We start from the raw sequence: 23,893 nt of genomic DNA on the forward strand, positions 1-23,893 counted from the left end.
GGATGGGATACAGAGTTCTGGTGGTGGGAACTGTGTGGAGATGTACCCCTCTTATCCTATGTTTTTTAGATATTTATTTATTTATTCCCTTTTGTTGCCCTTGTTTTTTTTATTGTTGTAGTAATTATTGTTGTTGTTATTGATGTCGTCGTTGGATAGGACAGAGAGAGATGGAAAGAGGAGGGGAAGACAGAGAGGGGGAGAGAAAGACAGACACCTGTAGATCTGCTTCACTGCCTGTGAAGCGACTCTCCTGCAGGTGGGGAGCCGGGGGCTCGAACCGGGATCCTTATGCCGGTCCTTGTGCTTTGCGCCACCTGCATTTAACCTACTGTGCTACCACCTAACTCCCCAATGTTTCCTTTTTATAAATAAACATTTTTTTTTAAAGAAGAAGAAAACAGCATACTCCCAGCACTCTGACTGAACACTGGGTGGATTTCACACACGCTGTGGGAGCTGTGTGCTCCGGAACCGTGGTGTGTGGCAGCTCACTGGAAATTCCTAGGCTCTGCCTTTCTCTAAAAATGTTATACTGGGGAGTAGGGGCTGTTCTTTCAGGCTTGCTGCTACACTGTGAAAGCTGACTGCTGGGAAGGTGGGCTGCACAAAGGTTGCCAGTCCTTGCCCGCTCACTCTGATCAGATTTCAGAGTCAGAACAGGAGGGCTGGCCTGAGTCATTCCACTTGTCCCTCAATTTTAGCCTCGTTCATGAACTGCTTCATGTAAACATATCAGCACTTAGTTCTGTAATAACAACAGATGGTCGACAATGGAAAAAGAGGCTTGTTAAAAATGTTTAGTATTTAGGGAGTTATGACTACGTAATGATAGAACAGATAGATTTCTTGAATTACCCTTATTTGTTGGTAAGTGTGACACAGAGGACTTAGAGGTACTTGGCCCAAATCAAACTATGGTTTGCAACACAGCCAGGATCAGAACTCATATCTTGAATGCCAAGATGTCTTTCTGAGACTGACTTGAAGGAGAAAAAAAAATCCAAAGCATAACCACAATAAAAAGAAAGACAAACAAGCAAAAAACAACACAACACAAAACAAAACAAAAAAAAACCCAACCTCAACTCTCAGAACACAAACTCCAAACCTCCCCTGAACAGTTTTACAGTCTCAAAAAAAAAAAAAAAAAAAAAAAGCAAGACATCTACCAATCCCCATGACCTAGACCAGTCCAGATCTGGGAAGCTGCCTACTTCTTCCACTTGCTTTCACAGTTTTTGCACTAGTAACTTTTTAGCTTTTTGCTAATTGTGATTTCCTACTAGGCAGGTTATTTTACTAACCTGAGCATTTAAATAACACTTTTTGAATAAAAACAAAAATATACTTTCTCTTAGTCATACAATTAAACAAATACAATTTGAGATTACAAAGACAACAGAGATCAATTCAACCTTAGCTGGCACTTCCAATAACTGAGTTTATCAATTTCAGCATCCAGATTTTACTGTATTCCTAACAGACATTATAGACACACCCCCACCAAGCTATCCATGCCACCTGCCCTTCAGAGTCAGAGTCATCACACAATTACACAAAGCATTTGGTGTTTTTTTTTTTTTTTTTTTTTCCGGTCCTCCCTTGCTACAGGGTGCTTGATGCAATATAGATTGTAGGTAACAGTCTTCGGACAAAGCAAACCTTGCTGAGCCAAAGGCATACTGAACTGAAAAAAACATCTTCTCTTGGCATTTCTTCCAGCCAAGGCTACATACCTGGGGCCCTGGGGCCCTTGTGTGTTAAGGACCTCAGAGAGAGGTCAGGGAAAGGGCCAGGGTCTGCTCCTCTGGAGAGGAACACAGCACACACTTCCCCCAGAGGAGCTCACAGCTCTCTGCACTCAGACACAGAAACTCCCCAGAGAACGCGTGTTACTAGTCGGCTTGGACTCTGTGGTCTTTTGAAGAGTTTTCTGATCCCAGACTTCATGATACTTGATATCAGAAATTCTACTGATTGCCACCTTTACATCTATGTTTGTAAAATATATGTCTTCCAGGTACATTCCTTTGACGAATGAGACCATGAGGCCTGTTTATCAGGCTGTGTCTCATGACTACAAGAATCCTGCTCTAGAGAAAAGTCTAGATATGTCAGAGAATTTTCTGGCCCACAGGGTAGTGGTGTTTTGTTTTGCCACAGGTGATCACCCATAATTCTGATGTCTGACCACTGCCCTGAGGGTCTGGGGATTGTGCAGGGGACAACTGCAATAAATTCATTATCTTACGGCACTAAAAGAATCTATCTGACATAATGGCATTTGGACAATGGCAGTTTGAAGCACACTTGGATGTTTCCCCCTTAGAAATGTATTCTGATCTTTATCCATGTGATCTATAACCACCTGCGATTTGTGTCTTGACATTTTACTTCTGATACATGTTTCTCTTAAAATATGTACCAGAAAACACATTTCGTCTTTAATTTTCCTCCTTTCTTTTTATGGGATGCATGATTTTTACGAATAAAGACTCAGGAGAAGATGAGGATAGGGTTACACACTGGACACTATACTAAGTTGGGGTGTCCTGTGTGTGTCCCTCCAGTCTTCTTTAGACAAAAACGTATGCTGATCGAAGTAATTTCCTCTCAACCCTGAGATGCGTTGGTTCAAAGGGTATCCTGGCAACTGGCTCAGGTTCACTACCTGCTTTTCAGCCACATGGTGGGAAAAGCTGTGCAGGTCCTACCCGTGAGGCTGCAGGGAGAAATAGGGCTGTGGAGTCTCTCCCAGTGACTGTCCCCTTAGCAGATGCCCAGGAGGACAGTTGGCAAGAAAAACAGCAGCGGACGGATGTGTGCACACACTCAAGCACTGACCTCCAGCGTGAGGTGGGGGGCCACACAGCAGGACCATCCCCTGGCCTTGGCGAACTGACACAGTGCTCCTTGTCCTCGTTTTAAAGTTTTCCAGATCTGGTGGGAGAAATAAAGCGAAAGGGATTAAAGCGTAAAGTCCTAAGTCCGAAGCACATTGTTTACATCTTCTGCTGAGAGCAGGCTATGCAGCACCTAGCCTGGGAAGCCTTCTCCCACCTGTCATGGCCCGACGCTCAATTCTGTAGTTATATGGTCCACTAGGACGACCACCAGTCACCTGTGCCACCCTGACTTGAGACACTCAGAATTTAACAGTCCTTGGGTGGTCATTCAGCAGGCAGAACATACACTGTATCATAGAGGAGAGCCTGGCTCAGATCTATGGCATCTCATGGGAACACCATGGACAGCACCAAAGGAACTCCATGCATGGTGGGGTGGTGCTATGATCTCTCTAAAAAATATTGGTTGTTGGAAAAGTCATGACACGTTATCATTATTATTATTTTGCATAGAAAAACATAGGAAAATCCATCATGACTTTTTTTCAACAACCCAATAAAGACCAGCAATTGGGAGAGGTGACTCAGCGGTTCTGTACATGGACAAGGGCTCATTCCCTGGCACTGCATTAAAAACAAACAAATGAACAGACAAACAAACAAAAAAACCCACCACAATGTTTATTTCTAGCTCATGGTCACTCTAGCCACATTTTCAAGGTCAATGGCCATACATGGTTTCTGAATGCCACAATGGATACCAGAGAGCTAGAACATTCCAAGAATATTTCATTGGCTTATGAAGTTCTAGAGTTAGAAGCCCAACTGCTGCTGCTCTCTCTGTCTGTCTCTGTCTCTCTCTATCTCTCTCTCTCTCTCTCTGTGTTTTACCACTAGGCTTATCAGGGTTTTGTGCTGCAGGATGACCCCACCATTCAAGATAGAGAGACACACACAGAGAGAAACAGTCACCTGCAGCACTATTTTACCACTCACAAAACTTCTCCCCAGCAGATGAGGACCAGGTACCTGAACCTAAGTCTTAAAGTTTGGTTATGTGCATACTCTACCAAGCCCGCCCCCCACCACCACAGGGCCACCCCCCTGGAAGCCTAGTTTTAATGATGCCACTGACCTCTCCAATGTCACTCTGTAATTAAATGTCATTGTCTGGATGTGAATTCATGTTTGCTGATACTCAATTCTGCCCACTTCACAAGCCACTCTGACACAGGCGATTGCACTTACCACTCACTGTGTATCTGAGATATGGCTCAGTGTATGCAGACAGACACAATATACAATGAATAAAAACACAGACACAGAATTGTGTTACCGTTCCTGTGCGTCTTTAAATATTTATAAGGCACTACCCAAGGTTCTGTTTGGAAAAATGCCCCCGCCATCCCCTCTGCCTCCAGGAGGTCAAGTCTGGTTAGGGAGATAAGACTTCACAAAGCCAACAATCAGAGTCCGAGTGAATTAATAAGCAGCTTCCTATAATAATGAGGTCATAGAAGCACATGTTAATGTTTAATTTTTTTTTCTTTCTATCTTCCCAAGTGTAAGTCCTCTCAACAGGTTCTAATTAAGGGCCATTTGCTTTTTTTTTTTTTTGTTGCTTAGAACCTTAACACCCTCTCTAACATTCACTACCTAAACGTTGTGTAACCACAGTGAGCCCTGCCCATAGAGGAGGAAAGACCATGCTGAGTTAGTGTGTTCTGATGGACTGCCTGCCCCAGAGTGGACACTGAGCCACCCCAGTGAGTGCCACTCTGCCCCCCCACACCAAGATGGCCACTTGGTTGGTATCTTAGCCAACTGTCTCAGGTAGATCTTCTGACAATGACCTGAGCTAAGTGCCATTCATTTCCCCAATTTAGAGATGGGAAAGGGGGTCCCTGTGATGTCTGTCAGATGTGGCATCACTGGAAGACTGGGGCTGATGGGGCGCAGGCTTCATGCACGTACACACCAACACTTCTACACTCGGCCTGTGCTTCAGGTAAAGTTTAGGCTGTGCAAAAAAATGGGCAAATATATGTAAATATAGATATAGTTAGAGAAATAATAGTCAACCCATATCTGTGACCTTGAGAGAACGACTGCAGTTTACAATGGAAGGAATGGGGATACAGAACTCTGGTGGTGGGAAAGGTGTGGAATTATATCCCTGTTATCTTATAACTTTGTAAATCATATTAAATGACTAATAAAAATTAAAGGAAAAGGGTCTAGGTTGGGGGGGGGGGAGCATCTTGTAGACAGCTATCCTGGGGAGATAAGTTTCACTTCTGTGATAACAGCTCTACTGTAGACCATGCCACTGTGAATATATTTTTAAAAATTCATAAAGAGAAGTAAAAGGAATCTGAATAGGGAGAGAAATAAAACTATCACTATTTGCAGATGACATCAAAGTATACATAGAGAATCCAAAAGAATCCGTAAGAAAACTCCTAGAAGTCATTGTCGGAAACAGTCTAGAGATTCTTCTGAAGATTAGAAATGGAGCCACCAAATGATCAGACAATTTCTCTCTTCTAGGCATCTAGCCAAAGAACACAAAGCACTTACTTGAAGAGATGTAGGAGGCCTGTGTTCAGGGCAGTGCTATTTGTAATAGCCCATATTTGCATATCACCCAAGTGCCCAGCCACAGCTGAGTGATTAAGGAAGTTGTGATTCATCGAACCCTTATGGGGAGCAGTCAGGAGAACCCTCACAAGGCTAGAAATGGACCTACCCTATGAATCAGCAATTGCTCTCTGGGGGACATATCCTAAGGAACTAAACACACCGATCCAAAAAGATCTGTGTACACCCATGTTCAGAGCAGCACGGTTTGTAGTTGCCAAAACCTGGAAGCACCCTAGATGTCCAACAACAGAGGACTGGCTGAGCAAGTTGTGGTTTATATACACAGTGGAATACAACTCAGCTAATTAAAAATGGTGACTTCACTTCATCTTGGATGGAGCTTAAAGGAATCATGTTAAGTGAGATAAGCCAAGAAGAGAAGGATGGATGTGGGATGATCCCACTCATAAATAGAAGCTGAGAAATAAAAACAGAAGAAACACAAAGTAGAATGTGGACTGGGTTTGGTGTATTACATCAAAGTAAAGGACTCTGGGGTGGATGGGCATGGGGGGACTGTCAGGTCCTGGTGCATGATAGTGGAGGAGGACCTAGGCTGGGGGTGAGAGTGTTTTGCAAAAAAAAAAACGGAGACATTTGATGCATGTCCGAACAACTGTATTTACTGTCAATCATTTATTCTCCATTTGAAAAAGTTGTGGTGCGTATTCACAGTGGAATACTACTCAGCTGCAAGACACGGTAAAATCTCTTTGCTACCACATGGATAGAACTGGAGAGAATCATGCTACGTGACAGAAGAAAGGGGATGATGACTACTAGCTAATCTCAGTCGTAGGTGAGACCTAAGAACCAAAGCAAGGGATGAAATCCAGGTGGACTCTGATCTTTCTCAGACGCTCCTAAGGGGTCCTAGGGTTCAGTGCTCGGTGGTGGAGGAGGAAGAGAGCTGAGTGGAGGGTAAGGTGTGTTGCCATCCACGTCGAGGAGATGTGGAACCCTATCCCTCCGACCACAGCATGCAAATCAACATTTCCTCAGGAAAGTGATGATAAAATCATCTAAACAGATACAGGCTTTAACCTTCAGAAAAGAAAGCAGAAAAATTCATGCAATGATTTTGAAGTGTCTCGCTGAGCTCAAAGAATTGAATCTGCCTTTCTGTTTCTTCCCTTTTTAGTTACACATTCCAGTAGAATGGAGTGGAGAGAATACTTCACATAAGTTGGCTATGGGAAAAATATTTCGACAAGGTTCCTAGTAGCTAATTAAAACTGATTCCAGATGGCAGACACCACTTGGAACGGTGATTGAAAAAGTTTGTGGGCAGGCCTGAGCTGATCCCCACTCCTGAAGCCCTTTTCTCATAAGTAAAATAAGAATAAATGTTCTCTGCTTTAAAACGGGAATGAATGATGGCGGGACCAGAAAGATAGCTCATCAGTTGCCATGCACCTTGCCCAGGGTCTAAACCCTGGCACTGGAGGAAGCTCAGGCACTGTGGTGTTTCCTGTTCCCACCCTCCCCCGTGTGTATCTGAAAGGGAAAGACGCTCCCAAGTGGGAAAATTATACGTGCATGGGATCCCTGTTGCACAAAATGAACAAACCAATTAACCAATAGGATGATGAACAAAAGTGAAGTGAGGGCTTGGGAGACAGCATAATGCTTATGCAAACAGTTTTCCTGCCTGAGGCTCTGAACTCCCAGGTTTAATCCCCAGCATCGTCATAAGCCAGACTGAATAGTGTTCTGGTTTCTTTCTCTGCATTTTTCTCTCTTACTCCATCTCTCATTAAAATAAAATGAAAAGATGAACTGAATTAATATCTAAAATCCACATCATTGCTCATGGTGTGTGGTGCTTAATATATATATTGAGCAATGGGCTGCATTGGATCGACCTTCTCGTGGTGCATCCCGTGAGTACCCATTCATTGGGGAAACTGACAATCCTTTCTAGCCGACTGAATCCACATGGATCCCACTCACTTTCTTTTTTTTTTAAATTTTTTTTTTTAATCTTTATTTTTTTGCTGGATAGAGACAGTCAGAAATTAAGAGAGAAGGGGGTGATAGAGAAGGAGAGAGACACCTACAGCACTGCTTCACCACTGTGAAGCTTTCCCCTTGCAGGTGGGGGCCAGGGGCTCGAACCTGGGTCCCTGCGCACTGTGACATGTGCGCTCAACCAGGTGCGCCACCACCTGCCCCCCCCCCCCCCCAGTCACTTTCAAAGCCAGCAACAAGCAGCTCCTGATAGCTTTCAACCTGACCTGTTGACTGGCTACGGAAGAAGGGCAAACGCTAGAAGAAGAAGAATTGAGCAATCCAGTGACAAATCACATCTTAACCATCCCACTTAATATCAGCCTTCTGGCAGGTGGGGAGGTGGTTCAGTGGCAGAACACAGGACTTGCAAGCATGATGTTCTGAGGCCAACTCCAGACAACGCACATTCTGGAGTAGCACTCTGCCCCTGGTTCTCCATAAGTGGACACATGCATCTTTTTTTATTAGTATTTTATAAGATTATATGATTATAGGGGGATAATCCACATCACTCCCACCACCACAGTTCTGTGCTACCCCCTACCCCTTAACTGCCATGGTTTTCCCAAGGTCATAGTTCGGGATTGCATGTATGTATATATATATGTAGCTTTTATCTTTGTATTTTTTACAATTTCATGTGTTTGCATTCTCTGTATTCCCTTGTCAGTGGAATAACCCCATCACTGTCCTTCCTTTTCTTTCTTCCCCCTAGGATAAGAGAAATAGTGCCTGACTTCCTCAGGTGTTCTCCAGAATCTCTTCCTTTTCGGCGATGCTGCAAAAGCAGAGGTTCCTGGTCCCCAAAATTCCAGTTCCCAGTGGAATCCCTGGTCTTCTTCCTAACATTCCAGTTCCCAGTGGAACCCCTGGTCTTCTTCCTAACATTTCCCCTCCCCCTCCTTTGGGAATATGGAGCAATATTCTCTTTGGGGTAGAGAAGGTGGGAGTTCTGGCTTCTGAAATTGCTTCTCTGCTTGAAATATGGGCCCGTTGATCCATACTCCCAGACTGTCTCTATTTTTCTCTAGTGGGGGTAGGGCTCTGGAGAGGTGAAGTTCTGGGACATTTTGACAAGGTCATCTGCCTGGGGAGGTGAGGAGCACACACACTTCTTAGTAAAAAGTTTCCAAGCAGCAGGTGATGAAGGCTAGCGACTATGGAACGGTCACAGGACAGCACAGCCAGGCCCACCTCCAGAGAGAGCCTGCATGTCTTGGGCTGGTGTGACCCACTCAGGCAATCCAAAGTAAAGTACAGTGTGTGTGAATAACCCACTGATATTCCCATAAGTATTCTACTTTTTAAGAGATAGAGATTGAGAGGAAAGGTGGACAGAGACAGAAGAGAGAGAAAGAGAGGCAGAGACCTTTAGCACTGCTTCACAGCTTGTGAAGCTCCTCCCCCCACCCACCCCACACTTCACTGCAGGTGGGGAGATTGGGGTTTGATCCCAGGTCCTCATGCATGGTGTAAATATTCCATGGTTTAGACTTATTCCTGAAAGTTTGGCGCAAGGCAATGATAGGTAGCAATGGAAACCTGAAACATATGAACAACACGAGAGGAAACAAATGCTCCACCACCATGTTCATTGCAGTGAAAGCCACCCTACACCTACACACAAAGTACACAGAGGTCACACTGTGCTCAGTACTCTTGGCGGAGCTCTGGCTAAGGTCCATTTACACACTCCTCACCTGCAGGTGAGCTAACAACTTCAGCATCCTCTCAGGCACTGGGAAGCAGCCAGTAGGAAGCAAACACACAAGTCTCAGCAAAGCCACAGTAGGAGGCCCCAAAATGGTGGTTTCCCCACTCACTGACAGGAAAAGCCAGAGAAAAGGAGAGTTCAGGCTGGTTCCTTGTGCCGTAGATACAGAGCGACTACTTGGAGAGAACTCCATGCTCCCCAGTGAACAAGCCAGGCAGTCTGCCCATCAGGCTGCCCTGTGAGGGAGTTATGATTTCATCCCCAATCATCCATTCCTTTGCTTTTCCTGATGTAACAGCATTAGATGGGAAGGGTTTTTTTTTCCTTTAAACTCAGGTGCAAAGGAAGAAGTTCAACAAAGAGAATCAATAATAACTCTACAGAGAAGTTGGTTGTGTGGGTGGTGAGAGTTCAGTGGTGGGTGGGTAGAGCTCAGGGCCTGCATGAGGTCTCTGAATCCATCCCACCATCACCATATTCCAGAGCTGAGGGAGGATCTGATCTTTCTCATAAAAAAGTAAATAAATTAGCGGCTCATTTGGTAGAGTGCACACAAGTTACCATGTGCAAGGACCTGGGTTCAAACCCCTGGTTTTCACCTGTGGGGGGCAGGGGGATTCACAAGACATGGAACAGTGCTGAAAGTCTCCGTCTCCCTCTCTTCCTCTCTTTCACACAAATTCTATTGAAAAATAAACAGGGGGGAGTCGGGCTGTAGTGCAGCGGGCTAAGCGCAGGTGGCGCAAAGCATAAGGATCCTGGTTCAAACCCCGGCTCCCCACCTGCAGGGGAGTCGCTTCACACGCGGTGAAGCAGGTCTGCAGGTGTCTGTCTTTCTCTCCTCCTCTCTGTCTTCCCCTCCCTCTCTCCATTTCTCTCTGTCCTATCCAACAACGACAACAATAATAATAACTACAACAATAAAACAACAAGGGCAACAAAAGGGAATAAATAAATAAAATAAATATAATAAAAAAAAAAGAAAAAGAAACAGGGAAAAACAAAAGGTTCCACTGAGAAATCTGGAGTCCTCTCTGAAGGGAGGCTGGGGGTATCCCACACTGACACTTGAAAAAAAACTGGCCCTGAAATGAGTGCAGCCTGCAGTGTTCCTCAGATGTGACCGTGAGCCATAAGCTCAGACTAATAGGGACTCAGAGGTTACACAGGCTCTGGATGAAGGTAAATAGTTAATTTTAACCACAAATTTTTTTTTTTATAAGAATGGGAGCTACTCACTTCCCTAATCTAACTTTCTAGCCCTTTTCTCCGCTCTGACACCATTCTCTCTGACAATATTCTCATCCAACCTCAGGCTAGCTACCAAACTCAAGCAAAACTACTATAGTTGTATGCGCCCAGGAACATGTCTAAAATGGTTCTCCTAGCTTTCTTCTACCCTAAAATCCCTAATCTCATCTGCTCTGATCCTACTTTTTAGTTCCTGTTCATTAACCATCTTGTCTCAATTTAGGTCATGCCACCTTCTAGACACCAGGCTGCAGATGTTACCATGACTCCACCCAGACTTCTCTGGGCAGACGACCTCACCAATGTGTCTCTAGAGCTCTGGCCCACTAGGGAAAGATAGAAAAAATAGGCTGGGAGTATTGATTTATGGGGGTATAGGCCTGTCAATGCTGATGCTCAGTGGAGAAGCAGCTACAGAAGCCAGAACTCCTACCTTCTGCTCCCCATAAACAACCTTGATCTATACTCCCAGCATGGGAGAAGTGATAGGATGAAGATAAGAGGGGGCTCTGAACTCCAGCTCCACCAGCACCCAGAGAGAGAGAAGGAAAAGGAGAGGGACATATGGAGTCATATGATGCCATGAGTGGCTTAGAGGGAAAGAGAGGATTGAATCAGGGGAAGAAGGGGCAACTATGTATAAATGCGGACAGATAGTTGTAGAGAAGATGTTTGGCCCATGTCTAAAACTTTAGGGGAACTGTGGTGGAGTGCAATAGGGAGAGTGAAGGCTCAGAACTCTGGTGGTAGAAATGGTGTGGATTCAAAGCCTGTCAACATGTAATTCTGAAATATAAAAACATAAAATAAAATAATAATAATACAAAGAAATCTGGAGTCCTGTAGGTACAGAATTCCAGAAATAAAGCTGGTGACAAATGAAATACAGAAAAATAACATGTCTTTTGTTTTTAAGAAGCTGGTTTTTGCAATGGTAGGTAGGCGGCACTTATACATAGGTTGTACTTCACTTGGCTCAAAGCTCTTGATCAGTAAAACTGTGGTTGGAGCACTGGGGAAGCAGCATAATGGTTACACAGAAGGCTCTCACCTGAGGTTCTCAGTTCCTGGCTTTGATCCCCAGCAGCACTGTAAGCCAGAATGGAACAGTGCTCTCTGGCCAGTCCTCTCTCCCTCTCCCTCTCCCTACTTACATATATATATATATATATATATATATATATATATATATATGAATTAATAAACACAAATATTTAAAAAATGTGGTTGAGCAAATGATGTACAATAAGAAATGAATACCCATGCCCATACACATTTCAGAAAGCTGTCCCCGTTCCCAACTTGAAACTTATTGGGTTGTTGGAAAAGTCATACTGTGTTTTTCTGGGAAAAAATGTGTCATGACTTTTCCAACAACCCTGTATGTGTTTAAAGACTTTGGAAAAAAAAAATCAACAGCTATGCATGCTTGTGCCGACTTCATTCATCAGCATCTTACATAAATACTCCTGCTAGTTACATGCTAAGGGATGCACAATTTACAGCAGATGTGTCCTCTTGTCATATATTTTCGGCAAAAACAACTGTCCTCTATTCTCTTATGGAACATAATATCAGCATGCTATTTTTAAATGAGATTTGGAAATATGCTCTAGTGCTTGCAATGTGTATCTTATTGAGAGCATGGAGGAAATGATTTAGCCGGCAAAATTCTCGGGGGACTAAGGGTGCACGAAGGTCTTAAAGCTGCAATATGCTATAAATAATCAAAAGCCTCAATATAGGAAAACATTAGAAATTGAGACTGCAGAGCATACTAGGGTGAGGGGTGGGGGGAGAGCTTCGAGCAGCTCCTGTCGGGAAAGTTAGTAAGTATTTTGGCTTGGGAAGGAGGTGATCTTATAATGAATACTTGGTTGGAGTCTGGAGAAAACAAAATCAAGAAGGTCCAAGAAACCTACTGAGAAGTAATGTCAGGAAATCTGTAGAGAAGGAAGAGCGGCCTGTTCAGACCTGCAGGAGAGGCTGAGCCACACCAGGGCGGGAATACCCACAAGTAGCCTTTGAAGAAGGCCAGTTCAAGGGCTGCTCACACAGTTCAGTTTGTCCAGGTTCCACAGAGAGGCAGGAGAAAGAGGGCGAGTGACACCATCAACTGTGCAGGTGAGATGTGTACTTTTAATGCGTTATCATTTACAGTTTATACTGTGCTTTTTTTTTTTTTTTTTTTTTATTGTCACCAGGGCTATTGCTGGGGAAGTACTATGTATCCACCTCTCCCAGTGGCCATTTTTCCCTTTTTCTTTTCCTATTATACTTGATAGGACAGAGAGAAATTGATAAGGGAGGGGAGATAGAGAGGGAGAGAGAAAGACAGACACCTGCAGACCTGCTTCACTGCTTGCTCAGAAAGTGTGCCACTCCAGCAGGTGGGTATCAGCCCTGAACTCCAGTCCAAGGAGCCCTTGCACATGGCAGGGATGCATGCCCTTAATCAGGTGTGCCACCTCCCAGCTCAGTAAATACATTTTTTAAAATATAGGTGCCTCTTCTTTTTCCTACCTTGAGTGGACTGGGTCCAGATGCTCTCACTGGGTGGCCTCAAGGTAAAGAACCTACCAACAGCTGCTCCCTCTGCTATTGCTTCCTGGGATTTTGAAAAAAGTAATCGATAACAAAATCAATTGTAGCTTGAGAAAATGTTCAAGGGGTACATTTGCTCAGAGCGTGATTTGCACAGTGATGATGGCAACATTATGAGAAGTGCATGGGGAGCATGAGGGAGAGCCGGGACTACTCAGCCACATGATGCATCCATGCCTTGAACATGTGGGTAGTGGGCAGGCGTGCTGACAGGAATGCTCAGGAGCTAGACATTCACACTGGCAGCTGGTCTGAACTGGCAAAACCTTCTACGCCGCCAGGCCTTAGCTGCTGTGTAGTCAGGGAGAAGGAAGAAACCAGGGCAGACAGGGGGCTGGGTGTCTTGGAGAAAGAACACCACAAGAGGCAGAGCTATGGGTGGCTTTGAGGTCAGGAGGGCTCCATGCACAGATACCTCAACAGTTCAGGGCTAGGGAGGGGCAACTTACTTCATCCATGGGACTTGGGTTCCTCTACCTTCAGGATCTGGACCCCGAGTTCCATCTCAGGGAACGTGTGAGGTACCTTGCATCTTGCTGGGCCCACCGCAGGAATCTGTGGTGCTACCCTCACCACTGGGGCTATCAAAGGCTTGTCTGCAGGAAGTGACCCACTAGAGGGACACGCCCCGATCAAACTCCTTGACTGACAGTGTTAGAAATGTGACCTGTCCATCAGGTGGACATAGACAAACACTGTGCACAGGCTAGAGCATCTTGAGAGAGAGGCATTCCTTTATGCTGAAGGTTTTTTGAAATTGTTTATCCAGTCTTCAGCAAACAGGTTTGAGTTGCTCAGCCATTTTTGTCTCTTCAACAAATAAGCCAAACAAAGCAAAACAGAAACAGGGGCAAAACAAAGCTCTCTGGCTGGCTCTGCTGCAGACCTGACATCAGTTACCCCAGTTTGTTAGCTATTTAAAGTAAGGAGGCCAGAATCTGCTTTGAGCAGGTGGCCTGACACTGAGAAGAAAAGGGAACCTTCCTGCAGATTTTATACAGATGACAAAAGGCCTTATTAATATTCCCGCATGCACGTACTCCCCGTTTACAGAGGACTCATTCACAGAAGTGACCTAGGACCCTGCTCTTTCACAGTTTCTTCTGCTGAGGCTGCTAAAAGGACAAAGACTCCGTGAAAACCCTCAACACGATATTTCAAAGTGAACACAAAACTCCCTGGAACATACCCCCATCAGCTGATTCTCAACCATGTTCTCTATCCAAATGCCCCCCTCTTTTTTTTCCTCACCCGTCTCACTCCTTCTGGATGAAGTTTTTAAACTTTAGGGGTCACTCTGGAATAACAGAAATGTTATTCCCAAACCAGAAGTGGCTGCAGACACATTTCTTTGCAATTCATGATGACGAGTGAATTCATTCAATTAGGCTTCAGCCTCCTATCAAGTAAGGAAGAGCTATGTGCACTCTTCAGGCATAAGCTTTGATTAAGCACCAGAGAAACAGAGGGATATGTAACCTTTGGATCAGAAAAACAGCTTAGCTGGGAGGGTAACTGCTTTGCCACACACCAGACCTAGGCTCAAGCACTGGCTGTGGGTGTGTGTGATTCAGTATTGTGATGTCTCTCCCTCTCTTTCTCTATTTCTTGATTTGATAAAAGTCAGCTCAGGGCAGTGAAGTCTTGACAACAAACGCAAAATCTAATTTTTGGAGAAACAAAGAAATATGAGATCAGTGAGAAACCAGATGAAGAAAAGAATGAAGAGAAACTTTTCTATTCACAGTCCCACACTCAGAGAAAACTGGGGCCCCTCCCTCGCTCCCTCCCTCTCTTCACCATTCTATTCAGTGCCCACTTGTGTCCAGCAGCAAAGCCTACCAAGAGCTTCAAATTCATAATGAACAATGTATGAAATGGGGGGGGGGGCGTTTCTGTGGTGTGGTTATGACATCACTGCCACTCATTTGCAAGGAGACACAAGGTCAGTTTCTGCTAGTTTCCATGGAGAACACAACACTTCACTTTCTGTATGTTCCTTCAGTCCTCACATCTCTGAGAACTCAGTGTGATCAGAAATCCCATCTGATACAAAGATTAATAACCGGGAACTGGGCAGTGGCGCACCAGCTTGTGTACACAGTGCAAAGCACAAAGATCCCGGTTCGAGCCCCTGGCTCCCCACCTGCAGGGGTTTGCTTCAAAAGCAGTGAAGCAGGTGTACATGTGTCTATCTTAGTCTCCTCAACTTTATTTTCCCCTACCCTCTCAATTTCTCTCTGTCTGGCCCAATAAAATGGAAAACATGGCTGCTAGGAAGTGGATTCATAGTGCAGGCACCAAGCCCCAATGATAACCCTGGAGGCAAAAATAAATAAATAGATTAATAACCAAAATATATAGAGAGATCACCAAACTCAGCAACAAAAATACAAATGACCCAATTCAAAAATGGGGAGAGGATATGAACAGAATTCTCTCCAAAGAAGAGACCCAAAAGGCCAACAAACATATGGAAAAATGCTCCAAGTCATTAATTGTCAGAGAAATGCAAATAAAGACAACAATGATATATTACTTCACTCCTGTGAGAATGTCATACATCAGAAAAGGTAGCAACAACTAATACCAGAGAGGTTGTGGGGACAAAGGAACCCTCCTGCACTGCTGGTGGGAATGGAAATTGGTCCAACTCCTTGAAAGCAATCTGGAGAACTGTCAGAAGGCTAGCAATGACTTACTCTATGACCCAGCAATTGCTCTCCTGGGGAAATATTCTAAGGAACCAAACACGCCCATCCAAAAAGGATCTGTGTACAGCTATGCTTATAGCAGCACAATTTGTAATAGCCAAAACCTGGAAGCAACCCACGTGTCCAACAACAGATGAGTGGCTGAGAAAGTTGTTGCCTATATTCACAATGGAATACTATTCATCTATTAAGAATGATGAAGTCACCTTCTTCCCTTCATTTTGGATGGAGCATAAAGGAATCATGTTAAGTGAGATAAGTCAGAAAGGGAAGGATGGATATGGGATGATCTCACTCATGAACAGAAGTTGAGAAATAAGAGCAGAAATGCAAACATGAAGCAGAACTTAGACTGGGTTTGGTGTATTGCACTGAAACAAAGGACTTGGTGTGTGTGGGGGGGCTTTCAGCTCCTTATCAGGTCTGGTGCATGATGGTGGAGGAGGAACTAGGCTGGGGGCGACAGTATTTTGCAGAAAACTGAGAAATTTAACACTTGTATCAACAACAGCATTTACTGTTGGCTGTAAACCATTAATTCCCCCAATAAAAAAATAAATAAAATAAATCTTATCTGATAGAAAAACTCACTGTCCAGGATCACTGGCCCAGCACTAGGGTGACCATGATTCTAGCCCCTCTTTATTTATTTGTAAAACTTTCAGTAGTGATTTAATAATGATTAACAAGATTGTAAGATAATAGGGATACAATTGCATATAATTCCCACCACCAGAGTTCCGTGTCCCATCCCCCCATTGAAAGCTTCCCTATTCTTTATCCTTCTAGGAGTATGGACCAAAGGTCTTTATGGGGTGCAGAAAGGGAAAGGTCTGGCTTCTGTAATTGCTTCTCTGCTGAATGTGGACATTGGCATGTGGATCCATACCCCCAGCCTGTTTCTATCTTTCCCTAGTGGGGCAGGACGGCCTCTCTTTCTGACCCCCAAGCCCCAATCTCACATCTCGAGTCTCTACATAATTCAGCTGCCAGTGGCCTGACTGAGGGGAACCCTAGACTCTCACTCCTCTGTAATGGTTTCCTTGACTTTACAAGAAAATCAAGGTTGCCACACATTGCCCTTCCTTATAAGAGTGTGCCTTCCCTGAAAGCTATTTTTATGTCTCATTTCGGGCTCTTTTCCTCCTTCCTCGTTTCTTTGACATCCTCTATTTCATGGAGACCTTTGTGCTATTTAAGATGCCCAGGAACAACTCAATTTAAAATGCTGGAGTCTGGCTAGGTGCTCTGGAAGGACGTGCTGCCACCCTGCCTGCTCCTACTCTCGGGATGACTGCGGTTAGAGGCGGGGTATCATGAGCGGCCTTGTTTTCTGGGGAGACAGGTGCCCTGACAGGGCAGCTATGATTACCTGCATTTTTCTCCCTAGGAGCCCAGCCCTCCCACAACATCTCTGGCTCGTGAGTCTTCATCGCCAGGCAGCTGCAGGCTCTATCTCTGGCTGCGATCTGACATGATGCACAGAGAGAGGGAGGGCTGTAAACCATAGATGTCAGGAAGACATCTGTCCCGGGCAAGGGCAAAACAAAACAACCCTCAGGGTCCCCAAGGATTGTGGGAATTCAAGCCCTGTCCACACTCTGTGTCTTGCCATCAGCAGCTTCCCTCTTAAGCTGGGACTGTCATACTCTGCTTTCTGTTCTTTAAACGCATCCAGTGAACCATGTCTTTTTTTTTTTTTTTTTCCAGATTGCCATAAGGGTTATTTATCACTGGGCTCAGTGAGGCCATCACATATCCACTACTCCAGGTGGCCATTTTTCCTTTTTTTTTTTTAACTTCAGGCACTTCCTCACCCACTCTCTGGTCAGAGAAGCAAGATGTCCACACAGTTCACCATTTCTAATCCTATCAGAAAAGCAGGCATTTTCCTAAGAAGCCTAGGAGAAAAAGACACAACTGGCCACTGAACCATGTGAACAGACTCTCTGGGAACTCTAACCATATGCTGCAGGCATTTGTTTTCAGAACAAATAGAAGGTCTTAGAGCACACACTCCTTCTTAAAGAGGGGTTGATTAGAAATAATGAAGTCACCTTCTTCCCTCATGGATGGAGCTTGAAGGGATTAAGTGAAGTGAAATCAGCCAGCAAGAAAAGGATGGAGATGGGATGATCTCACTCATGGACAGAATCTAAGACACAAGAGCAATAAATGGAAACACAAAGTCAAACCTGGACTGGGTTTGATGCACTGCAGCAAAGCAAAGGACTCTGGGGAAGGAGGGCAGGGAGAGAGCTGGGGAGAGGAGAGGGCTTTAGGATCCTGGTGCATGGTGGTGGAAAAGGAACCAAGCTGGGGTGAGAGTGTTTTGCAGAGATCCATCGTGGGGAGTTGAGAAATTGCACACATGTGCCAACAACTGTACTGTCAACCATTTAATCCCTCAATTAAAATAAAAAAGTAATTCATCAAAGAGGGAGGTGACTTATAAAGATTCACAGGTCCTCATAAATGGCATGTGCTCTGTTACCTCCCTGCCTGTTGGAAACCAAAGAAGCAGAGGTACCTACTGGGTCAGTCCAGTCCTGGGGGTGAGGTGGAGGGTGGGGCACAGCTTTCTCACCTCTCCCCTCCCATTCTCATTCTGTGTGTAGAAGCCATTGCTTGGGACACTGGGTGAGGACTGAGTCTAGCAACACAGAGCACATAAGGGAAAGTTCTTTGGGTAAATGCGACTCCCAGATGACGAGCAGCTGTTATTTGCGTCGAATTTAAGTTGCTTCAGCAACTCCAACCATATATTTTTATCTCATTTAATTACAGTTTTGCAAATAAAGGCACCAGCAAATACATAAGGCGGTGGGGTTGTGTCTGTGCAGGGTTGTCTTCAGGGCGGGTGCGCTGCTGAATCCTGCTTTGCACAGAGGAAGCAGGAGCTGAGGCCACAGCCTGGCTGCCTTCAGGCTCCTGCCTTTTGTTCTTTATTTCTGGTGTCTGGGAGGGAAGCCAGATGGCTCATGCATGGGCAGCCCACACTCTATGTCTGGGTTACACCTCAGCTCAAGCTCTGTGCCTTAAATGCACTGCAAGGGATAAAGCACTAGCTCAGAATCACTCATGGCCCGGGGGACACCGACTAAGGGTTCTTGCCCAAGGGCAGTCGTGGTTTCAAGACTGCAGACAGGGTTCTGGAGAGCCACAGTGCTCTCATCCCAAAAAGCAGGCAAAGACACACAGCTGGGGACACTCTGCATGATAACTTTAGGAAGGGGACTTCTGGGGCCAGGCAGTGGCGTACCTGGTTAAGCACACACATTACAGTGTATAAGGATTCAGGTTCAAGCCCCCACTCCCCACCTGCAGGGGGAGAGCTTCACTAGTGGTGAAGGAGGGCAGCAGGTTCCTCTCTGTCTTTTTCCCTCTCTATCTCTGCCTCCCCTCTCAATTTCTTTCTTTCTCTAACCAATTAAAAAAAGAAAGAAAGAAAGAGAGAGAGAGAAAGAAAGAGAGAAAGAAAAGAAAAGAAAAGAAAGAAAGAAAGAAAGAAAGAAAGAAAGAAAGAAAGAAAGAAAAAAGAAAGAGGACTTCTGAGAACAAAAAGACAACACATCACCACCAAGTTTTTGTGTCCTTGGTGTAGATCAGAGCTGCAAAAAAGTGTGTCTGCTGGGCCAGGAGGCAGCTCAGTGGAGACTCATGGGACCTGAAAACTGGGGCTCTGGGTTCAGTCCCTGGCTTGGCATATGTCAGGGGCACTCTGGTCTGTGTCTCTCCTCATAAAACAAAAGAGGGAGAGAAGGAGAGACAAAGGGAAGGGAGGGAGGAAGACAGAAAAACAAGTCAAGTAAAAGGATGAGTCTGTTTGCATGAAGCCATGACAGAGGAAGTCAGCAGAGACTAGGCCTTCACCCCTCATCCTCTCTGCACAGGTGGAGCAGTGCAGTAAGACACGTCCTGGCCAGCCCCATGCAGCTGGTGGAGGCTGCCAAGTGCTATGCAGACCGGCTTTGAGTTTGTCCCTCCTCCCTCACTCCCTACCGTCCTTCCTTCCTTCCTTTCTGGCTTCCTTCCTTCATTTATCTTTTTTTCTTCCTTTCTTTTCCCTCATTCCTTCTTTCCTTCCTTCCTTCCTTTCTTTCCTTCCTCTTCCTTTCCCTCCCTCTCTTTCTTTCTTTCTTTCTTTCTTTCTCTCCCTCCCTCCCTCCCTTTCTTTCTCCTTCTCTCTGTCTATTTTTGCCTTCCTTCCTTTCTCTCCCTCCCTCACCCCTTCCCCCCTCTTCACCTTCCTTCTTTCTCCAGAGCATCGCTCTACTCTAGCTTTGGATTTGGGGGCCTGGACCTGGGAGCTGAGAGCTTCAGGTGTGAAGTCCTTTTGCATCACTATTAGGCTGTTTCCCCATCCCTGGGTTCACCCTTTCTTACTGATAACTGACTTGGAAGTCTCCTCCACGTAGGCTGCGTGGACATAAGAGTTAGATAAGGATTTTAAAAACTGGAAACAGGGGTATGGACCGACCAGTCAACGCCCATGCTCAGCGGGGAAGCAATTACAGAAGCCAGACCTTCTACCTTCTGCAACCCTCAACGACCCTGGGTCCATGCTCCCAGAGGGATAGAGAATGGGAAAGCTACCATGGGAGGGGGTGGGTTATGGGGATTGGGTGGCGGGAATTGTGTGGAGTTGTACCCCTCCTACCTTATGCTTTTGTTCACTAATCCTTTCTTAAATAAAAAAAAAAAAAAAAAAAAACAACTGGAAACAGGTCTCCAGCATTCAAACAGCCAGCTTTCAGTAATGAAGCGATGGTAGCACCACTGGACAAGAATGCTAAGTACTCCTGGACTCCCCAGGGCTACGGCTGTGGGTGATGCCTTCTACCTGAGCCATGCTGCAGAGGTGTTCTGGGGCAGTGATTGAGGGACTGAGAGCAGGGGCTGGACCCATTAGGGTCTCTCTCCTGAGGTTCAGGGCCCCATATCTGGGGTCCGGTGGTCTGTCTCCTGCTTTGCAGATGGTTGCCTTGCCCTTGATTCTGCTTGTACAAGGTGGAGTATGGGAAGTGGGCAGAAGAAACTAGTTCTTTGCTTAGGAGAGCCTGACTCCTGTTCCCACTTCTCACTCCCAAAGTCTGCACCCCAATACCTTCACACTAGGGAGCAGGGTTTCAACAGCTGGATTTTGGGAAGACAGACATTCACTCACAGCCCTAGCCTCTAAATTCATATTTCAAGTGAAAATAGTCTTTCGCAGGGACTCCTTGGGGGTGTGTCCATTTGTCTCTGATCTTTCTTTGTGTTAAACTGCACAGATCACCACCACCCTGTCACCCCCTGATTTAAGTGTAACTTTGTGAAGTGTTGGAAGATGCACAAAGCCCTCCTGTACTCATGGATGGCTGAATGGCTCCCAAAGTCAAAATTTCAAATTCCATATTCTTAGAGAGGAGGTGAAGGGAGCAGGGCAGTGGCACACCCAGTAAGCACACATGGCATGAAGTGCAAGGACCCACTTAAGGACCCGGGTTCGAGCCCCACCACCAACTGCAGGGAGGGCACTTCACAAGAGGTCAAGCAGATCTGCAGGTGTCTATTTTTCTCTCTCCCTCTCTATCTCCCCCTCCCCCACTCAATTTCTTTCTCTGTCCTGTCCAATAAACTGAAAAAAAAATTAAAAAAGGAAAAAATAGCTGCTAGGAGCGGTGGATTCGTAGTCCTGGCACTGAGTCCCAGAGAGGAGGTGGAGACAGAGAAACATCCGGGGACCGCTCTCCTGTCCATGGACTCTTGGTGCTATCTAAGACGCTGCCACATGGGGTCAGGGATAGACGCCGAGCATTTGTTCTACCCATTGGGCTTTCTCCTGGCCTCCATTTAAATACCTTTTAAGTACAATCAGTAGCATTAAACTGGTTCATAATGTGCTGCAGTCATCAGAACATCCATTCCCAAAAAATTCAAGTTGTAAAATGAAAGTTCTAGCCTCCACCCCCACTACCAGACTCCAGTAACCACCAATCTACTTCTTGCCTAAGAATTTACTGCAAAAGTCATGACACGTTTTTGCATAGAATAACAGAAAAGTATGTCATGCTTTTTTCCAAGAACTCAATCATTATTTTTAGCATGTCAAAGGTTTTTTTTTTTTAAAATTCATGATAACTTTTCTAATGATCAAACCATCTCTTGGGAACAGACAGGAATGACATGAGGTATTGACTGCATTATTCAAAAGAAAAAGAAGGAAAAAAAAAAAAAGATCTGCAGGAGGCGAGTAAGCCACCCCAGCGGGGAGAAGAGACATCACTCCATCACTCCATGCCCAGGCAAAGGCTGCTGGACAGACTCCCGGCATGTCTGTGGGACACAAGGCAGCCACTCTGGCTGGAGAGCAAGGAACAGAGGAGGCAGTAGGGAAAGGGATGGCCCAGGAGGTTCCAGGATCCAGAGAGAGGCCAGCTGGTGGGGCTCTGGGGACCCCAGTAAGAAACTGAGCTCCTATTCTAAGTGATACTGAAAGTGGCAAAAGAGTTTTGAGCAAACAGTCATCTGGTCTGATTCTAGTTGCCGTGCTGCTCAGTTCCGTTCTCTGTGACCAGAGTGACTGCCTGTGATTGCCCACAGAGCAGCAGAAAGGGCAGGAGAACTGGAGAGTCAGGAGAAAGCGCTCTGGCCTCATGTTTCCTCAGTTTATGGGCAGAGGAGGACACTGACCTGGATCAGAAAAACATGGGCAGGAGCTGGAGAGGAGAAGGAGAATGATCCCTCCCCCACAGGAAAACGAACATAAAAGGGCCAGGTGCGTCCAGCTGAGCACAAATGCTGCCATGTGTTAGAACCTGGATTCAAGGCCCTGTCCCTGCCTGCAGGGAGCAAGTCAGGAGTGGTGAAACAGAGCTATAGTTCCCTATCTATCTATCTCTCTATCTCTCTATCTCTCCCCTCCCTCCCTTCTTCTGTTTTATGACCACCAAGTTTATTGCTGGGGCTTCTGCCACCACTACAAATCCACCACTTTTGGTGGTCATTTTCCCCCTTTTTTATTCTATTTGATAGGACAGATAGAAATTGAGAGGGGAAAGGGAGATGGGGGGAGAGAAAGAGAAATACCAGCAGACCTGCTTCACTGTGGAGCTTAACCCCTGCAGGTGGGGAGGTGCGGAGCAGGGGCTCAAACCTGGGTCTATGTGGTGGTAAGGTGTGCACCCAACCAGGTACACTGCCACACCACCAGGCTACACTCCGCCCAGTGTGACCAATAACCCCAGGTGGGTACTATGAACTCCTCCCTGGCCCTTTCCTCTCTCAATCTCTCTCTCTGTCCTATCACTATTAAATAAGGTAAATCAATAATACATAAACCTTTGAAAAGATGTTTTTAAAAGCACACAATAAACGTACATTCTTGACCTGAAGCAAATAAGATTTCAATGGGAAAAAGAATTGAGGAGGCAGAAGCTATAGAGAGAGAAGCCAGCACCAAGTCACAAGGCCTTAGAGATGTGTGGTGTCCCCAAGGGGCAGGTGGGTGACTGTGCAGAAGCAAGGGGCAAGGAGCTAGAAGGGGGTGGACTCCCCATTAGACAATGGTGACACCTGGAACTGTGTAAACAGTGGTGCTTGCGAAATGCTTGATGGCTCAGTTGCAAACGTTTAAAGACCGATGCCTCTTATGAGGATACGGCCGGCCATCAGGACATCATCCTAGGACCCATTATCCTGATGCCTCTGATTCCCAGTGTGGGGAGAGGTCGCCAAACGGGGAAGCATTCTCTTCTATGAGCGACAGGGGGTGCTGTTAGGAACTTGCACTTGACATGGGGTGACTTGGGGACAATGGAATAGTTCTGCATTTTTTGAAACTTATCTCCTTTGAGAGAGGGAGTCAGAATGAGGATGGTGGGGTCTTAGCATCTGCACATGGTGAAGTTAAAAATACATTCAGTTATTTGCCACTCTCATTTCATCTTTATTCCAGAAAACTTTAAAGAACACCTCCTCTTATGTAAGGACTTAAGCAATTAACATTTCTCCTGATAAGTCCTCGAGAAAGAGGCTGACACACAATGTGAACTAGTAATACTTATTCATCTTTAGTCAGAACCGTGGAACGAGCTTAAATTAGATTTCATTGAATTAGTGGA

The 23,893-nt window shown here is 45.4% G+C and overlaps 1 protein-coding gene across 4 annotated transcripts in view; it reads right to left on the minus strand.

Annotated features, from left to right (window-relative positions):
* Positions 1-23,893, minus strand: part of LOC103124848 (contactin-4) — a 422,242-nt gene that overhangs the window by 213,889 nt on the left and 184,460 nt on the right. For all 4 annotated transcript variants that reach the window (XM_060180337.1, XM_060180335.1, XM_060180336.1 and 1 more), the window contains exon 4: positions 2,848-2,943. In XM_060180337.1, the coding sequence (XP_060036320.1) occupies positions 2,848-2,943 (96 nt within the window). The remainder of the gene's footprint in view (positions 1-2,847; positions 2,944-23,893) is intronic.

Source organism: Erinaceus europaeus, chromosome 21, assembly GCF_950295315.1.
Source record: "Erinaceus europaeus chromosome 21, mEriEur2.1, whole genome shotgun sequence".
Taxonomy (NCBI): domain Eukaryota; kingdom Metazoa; phylum Chordata; class Mammalia; order Eulipotyphla; family Erinaceidae; genus Erinaceus; species Erinaceus europaeus.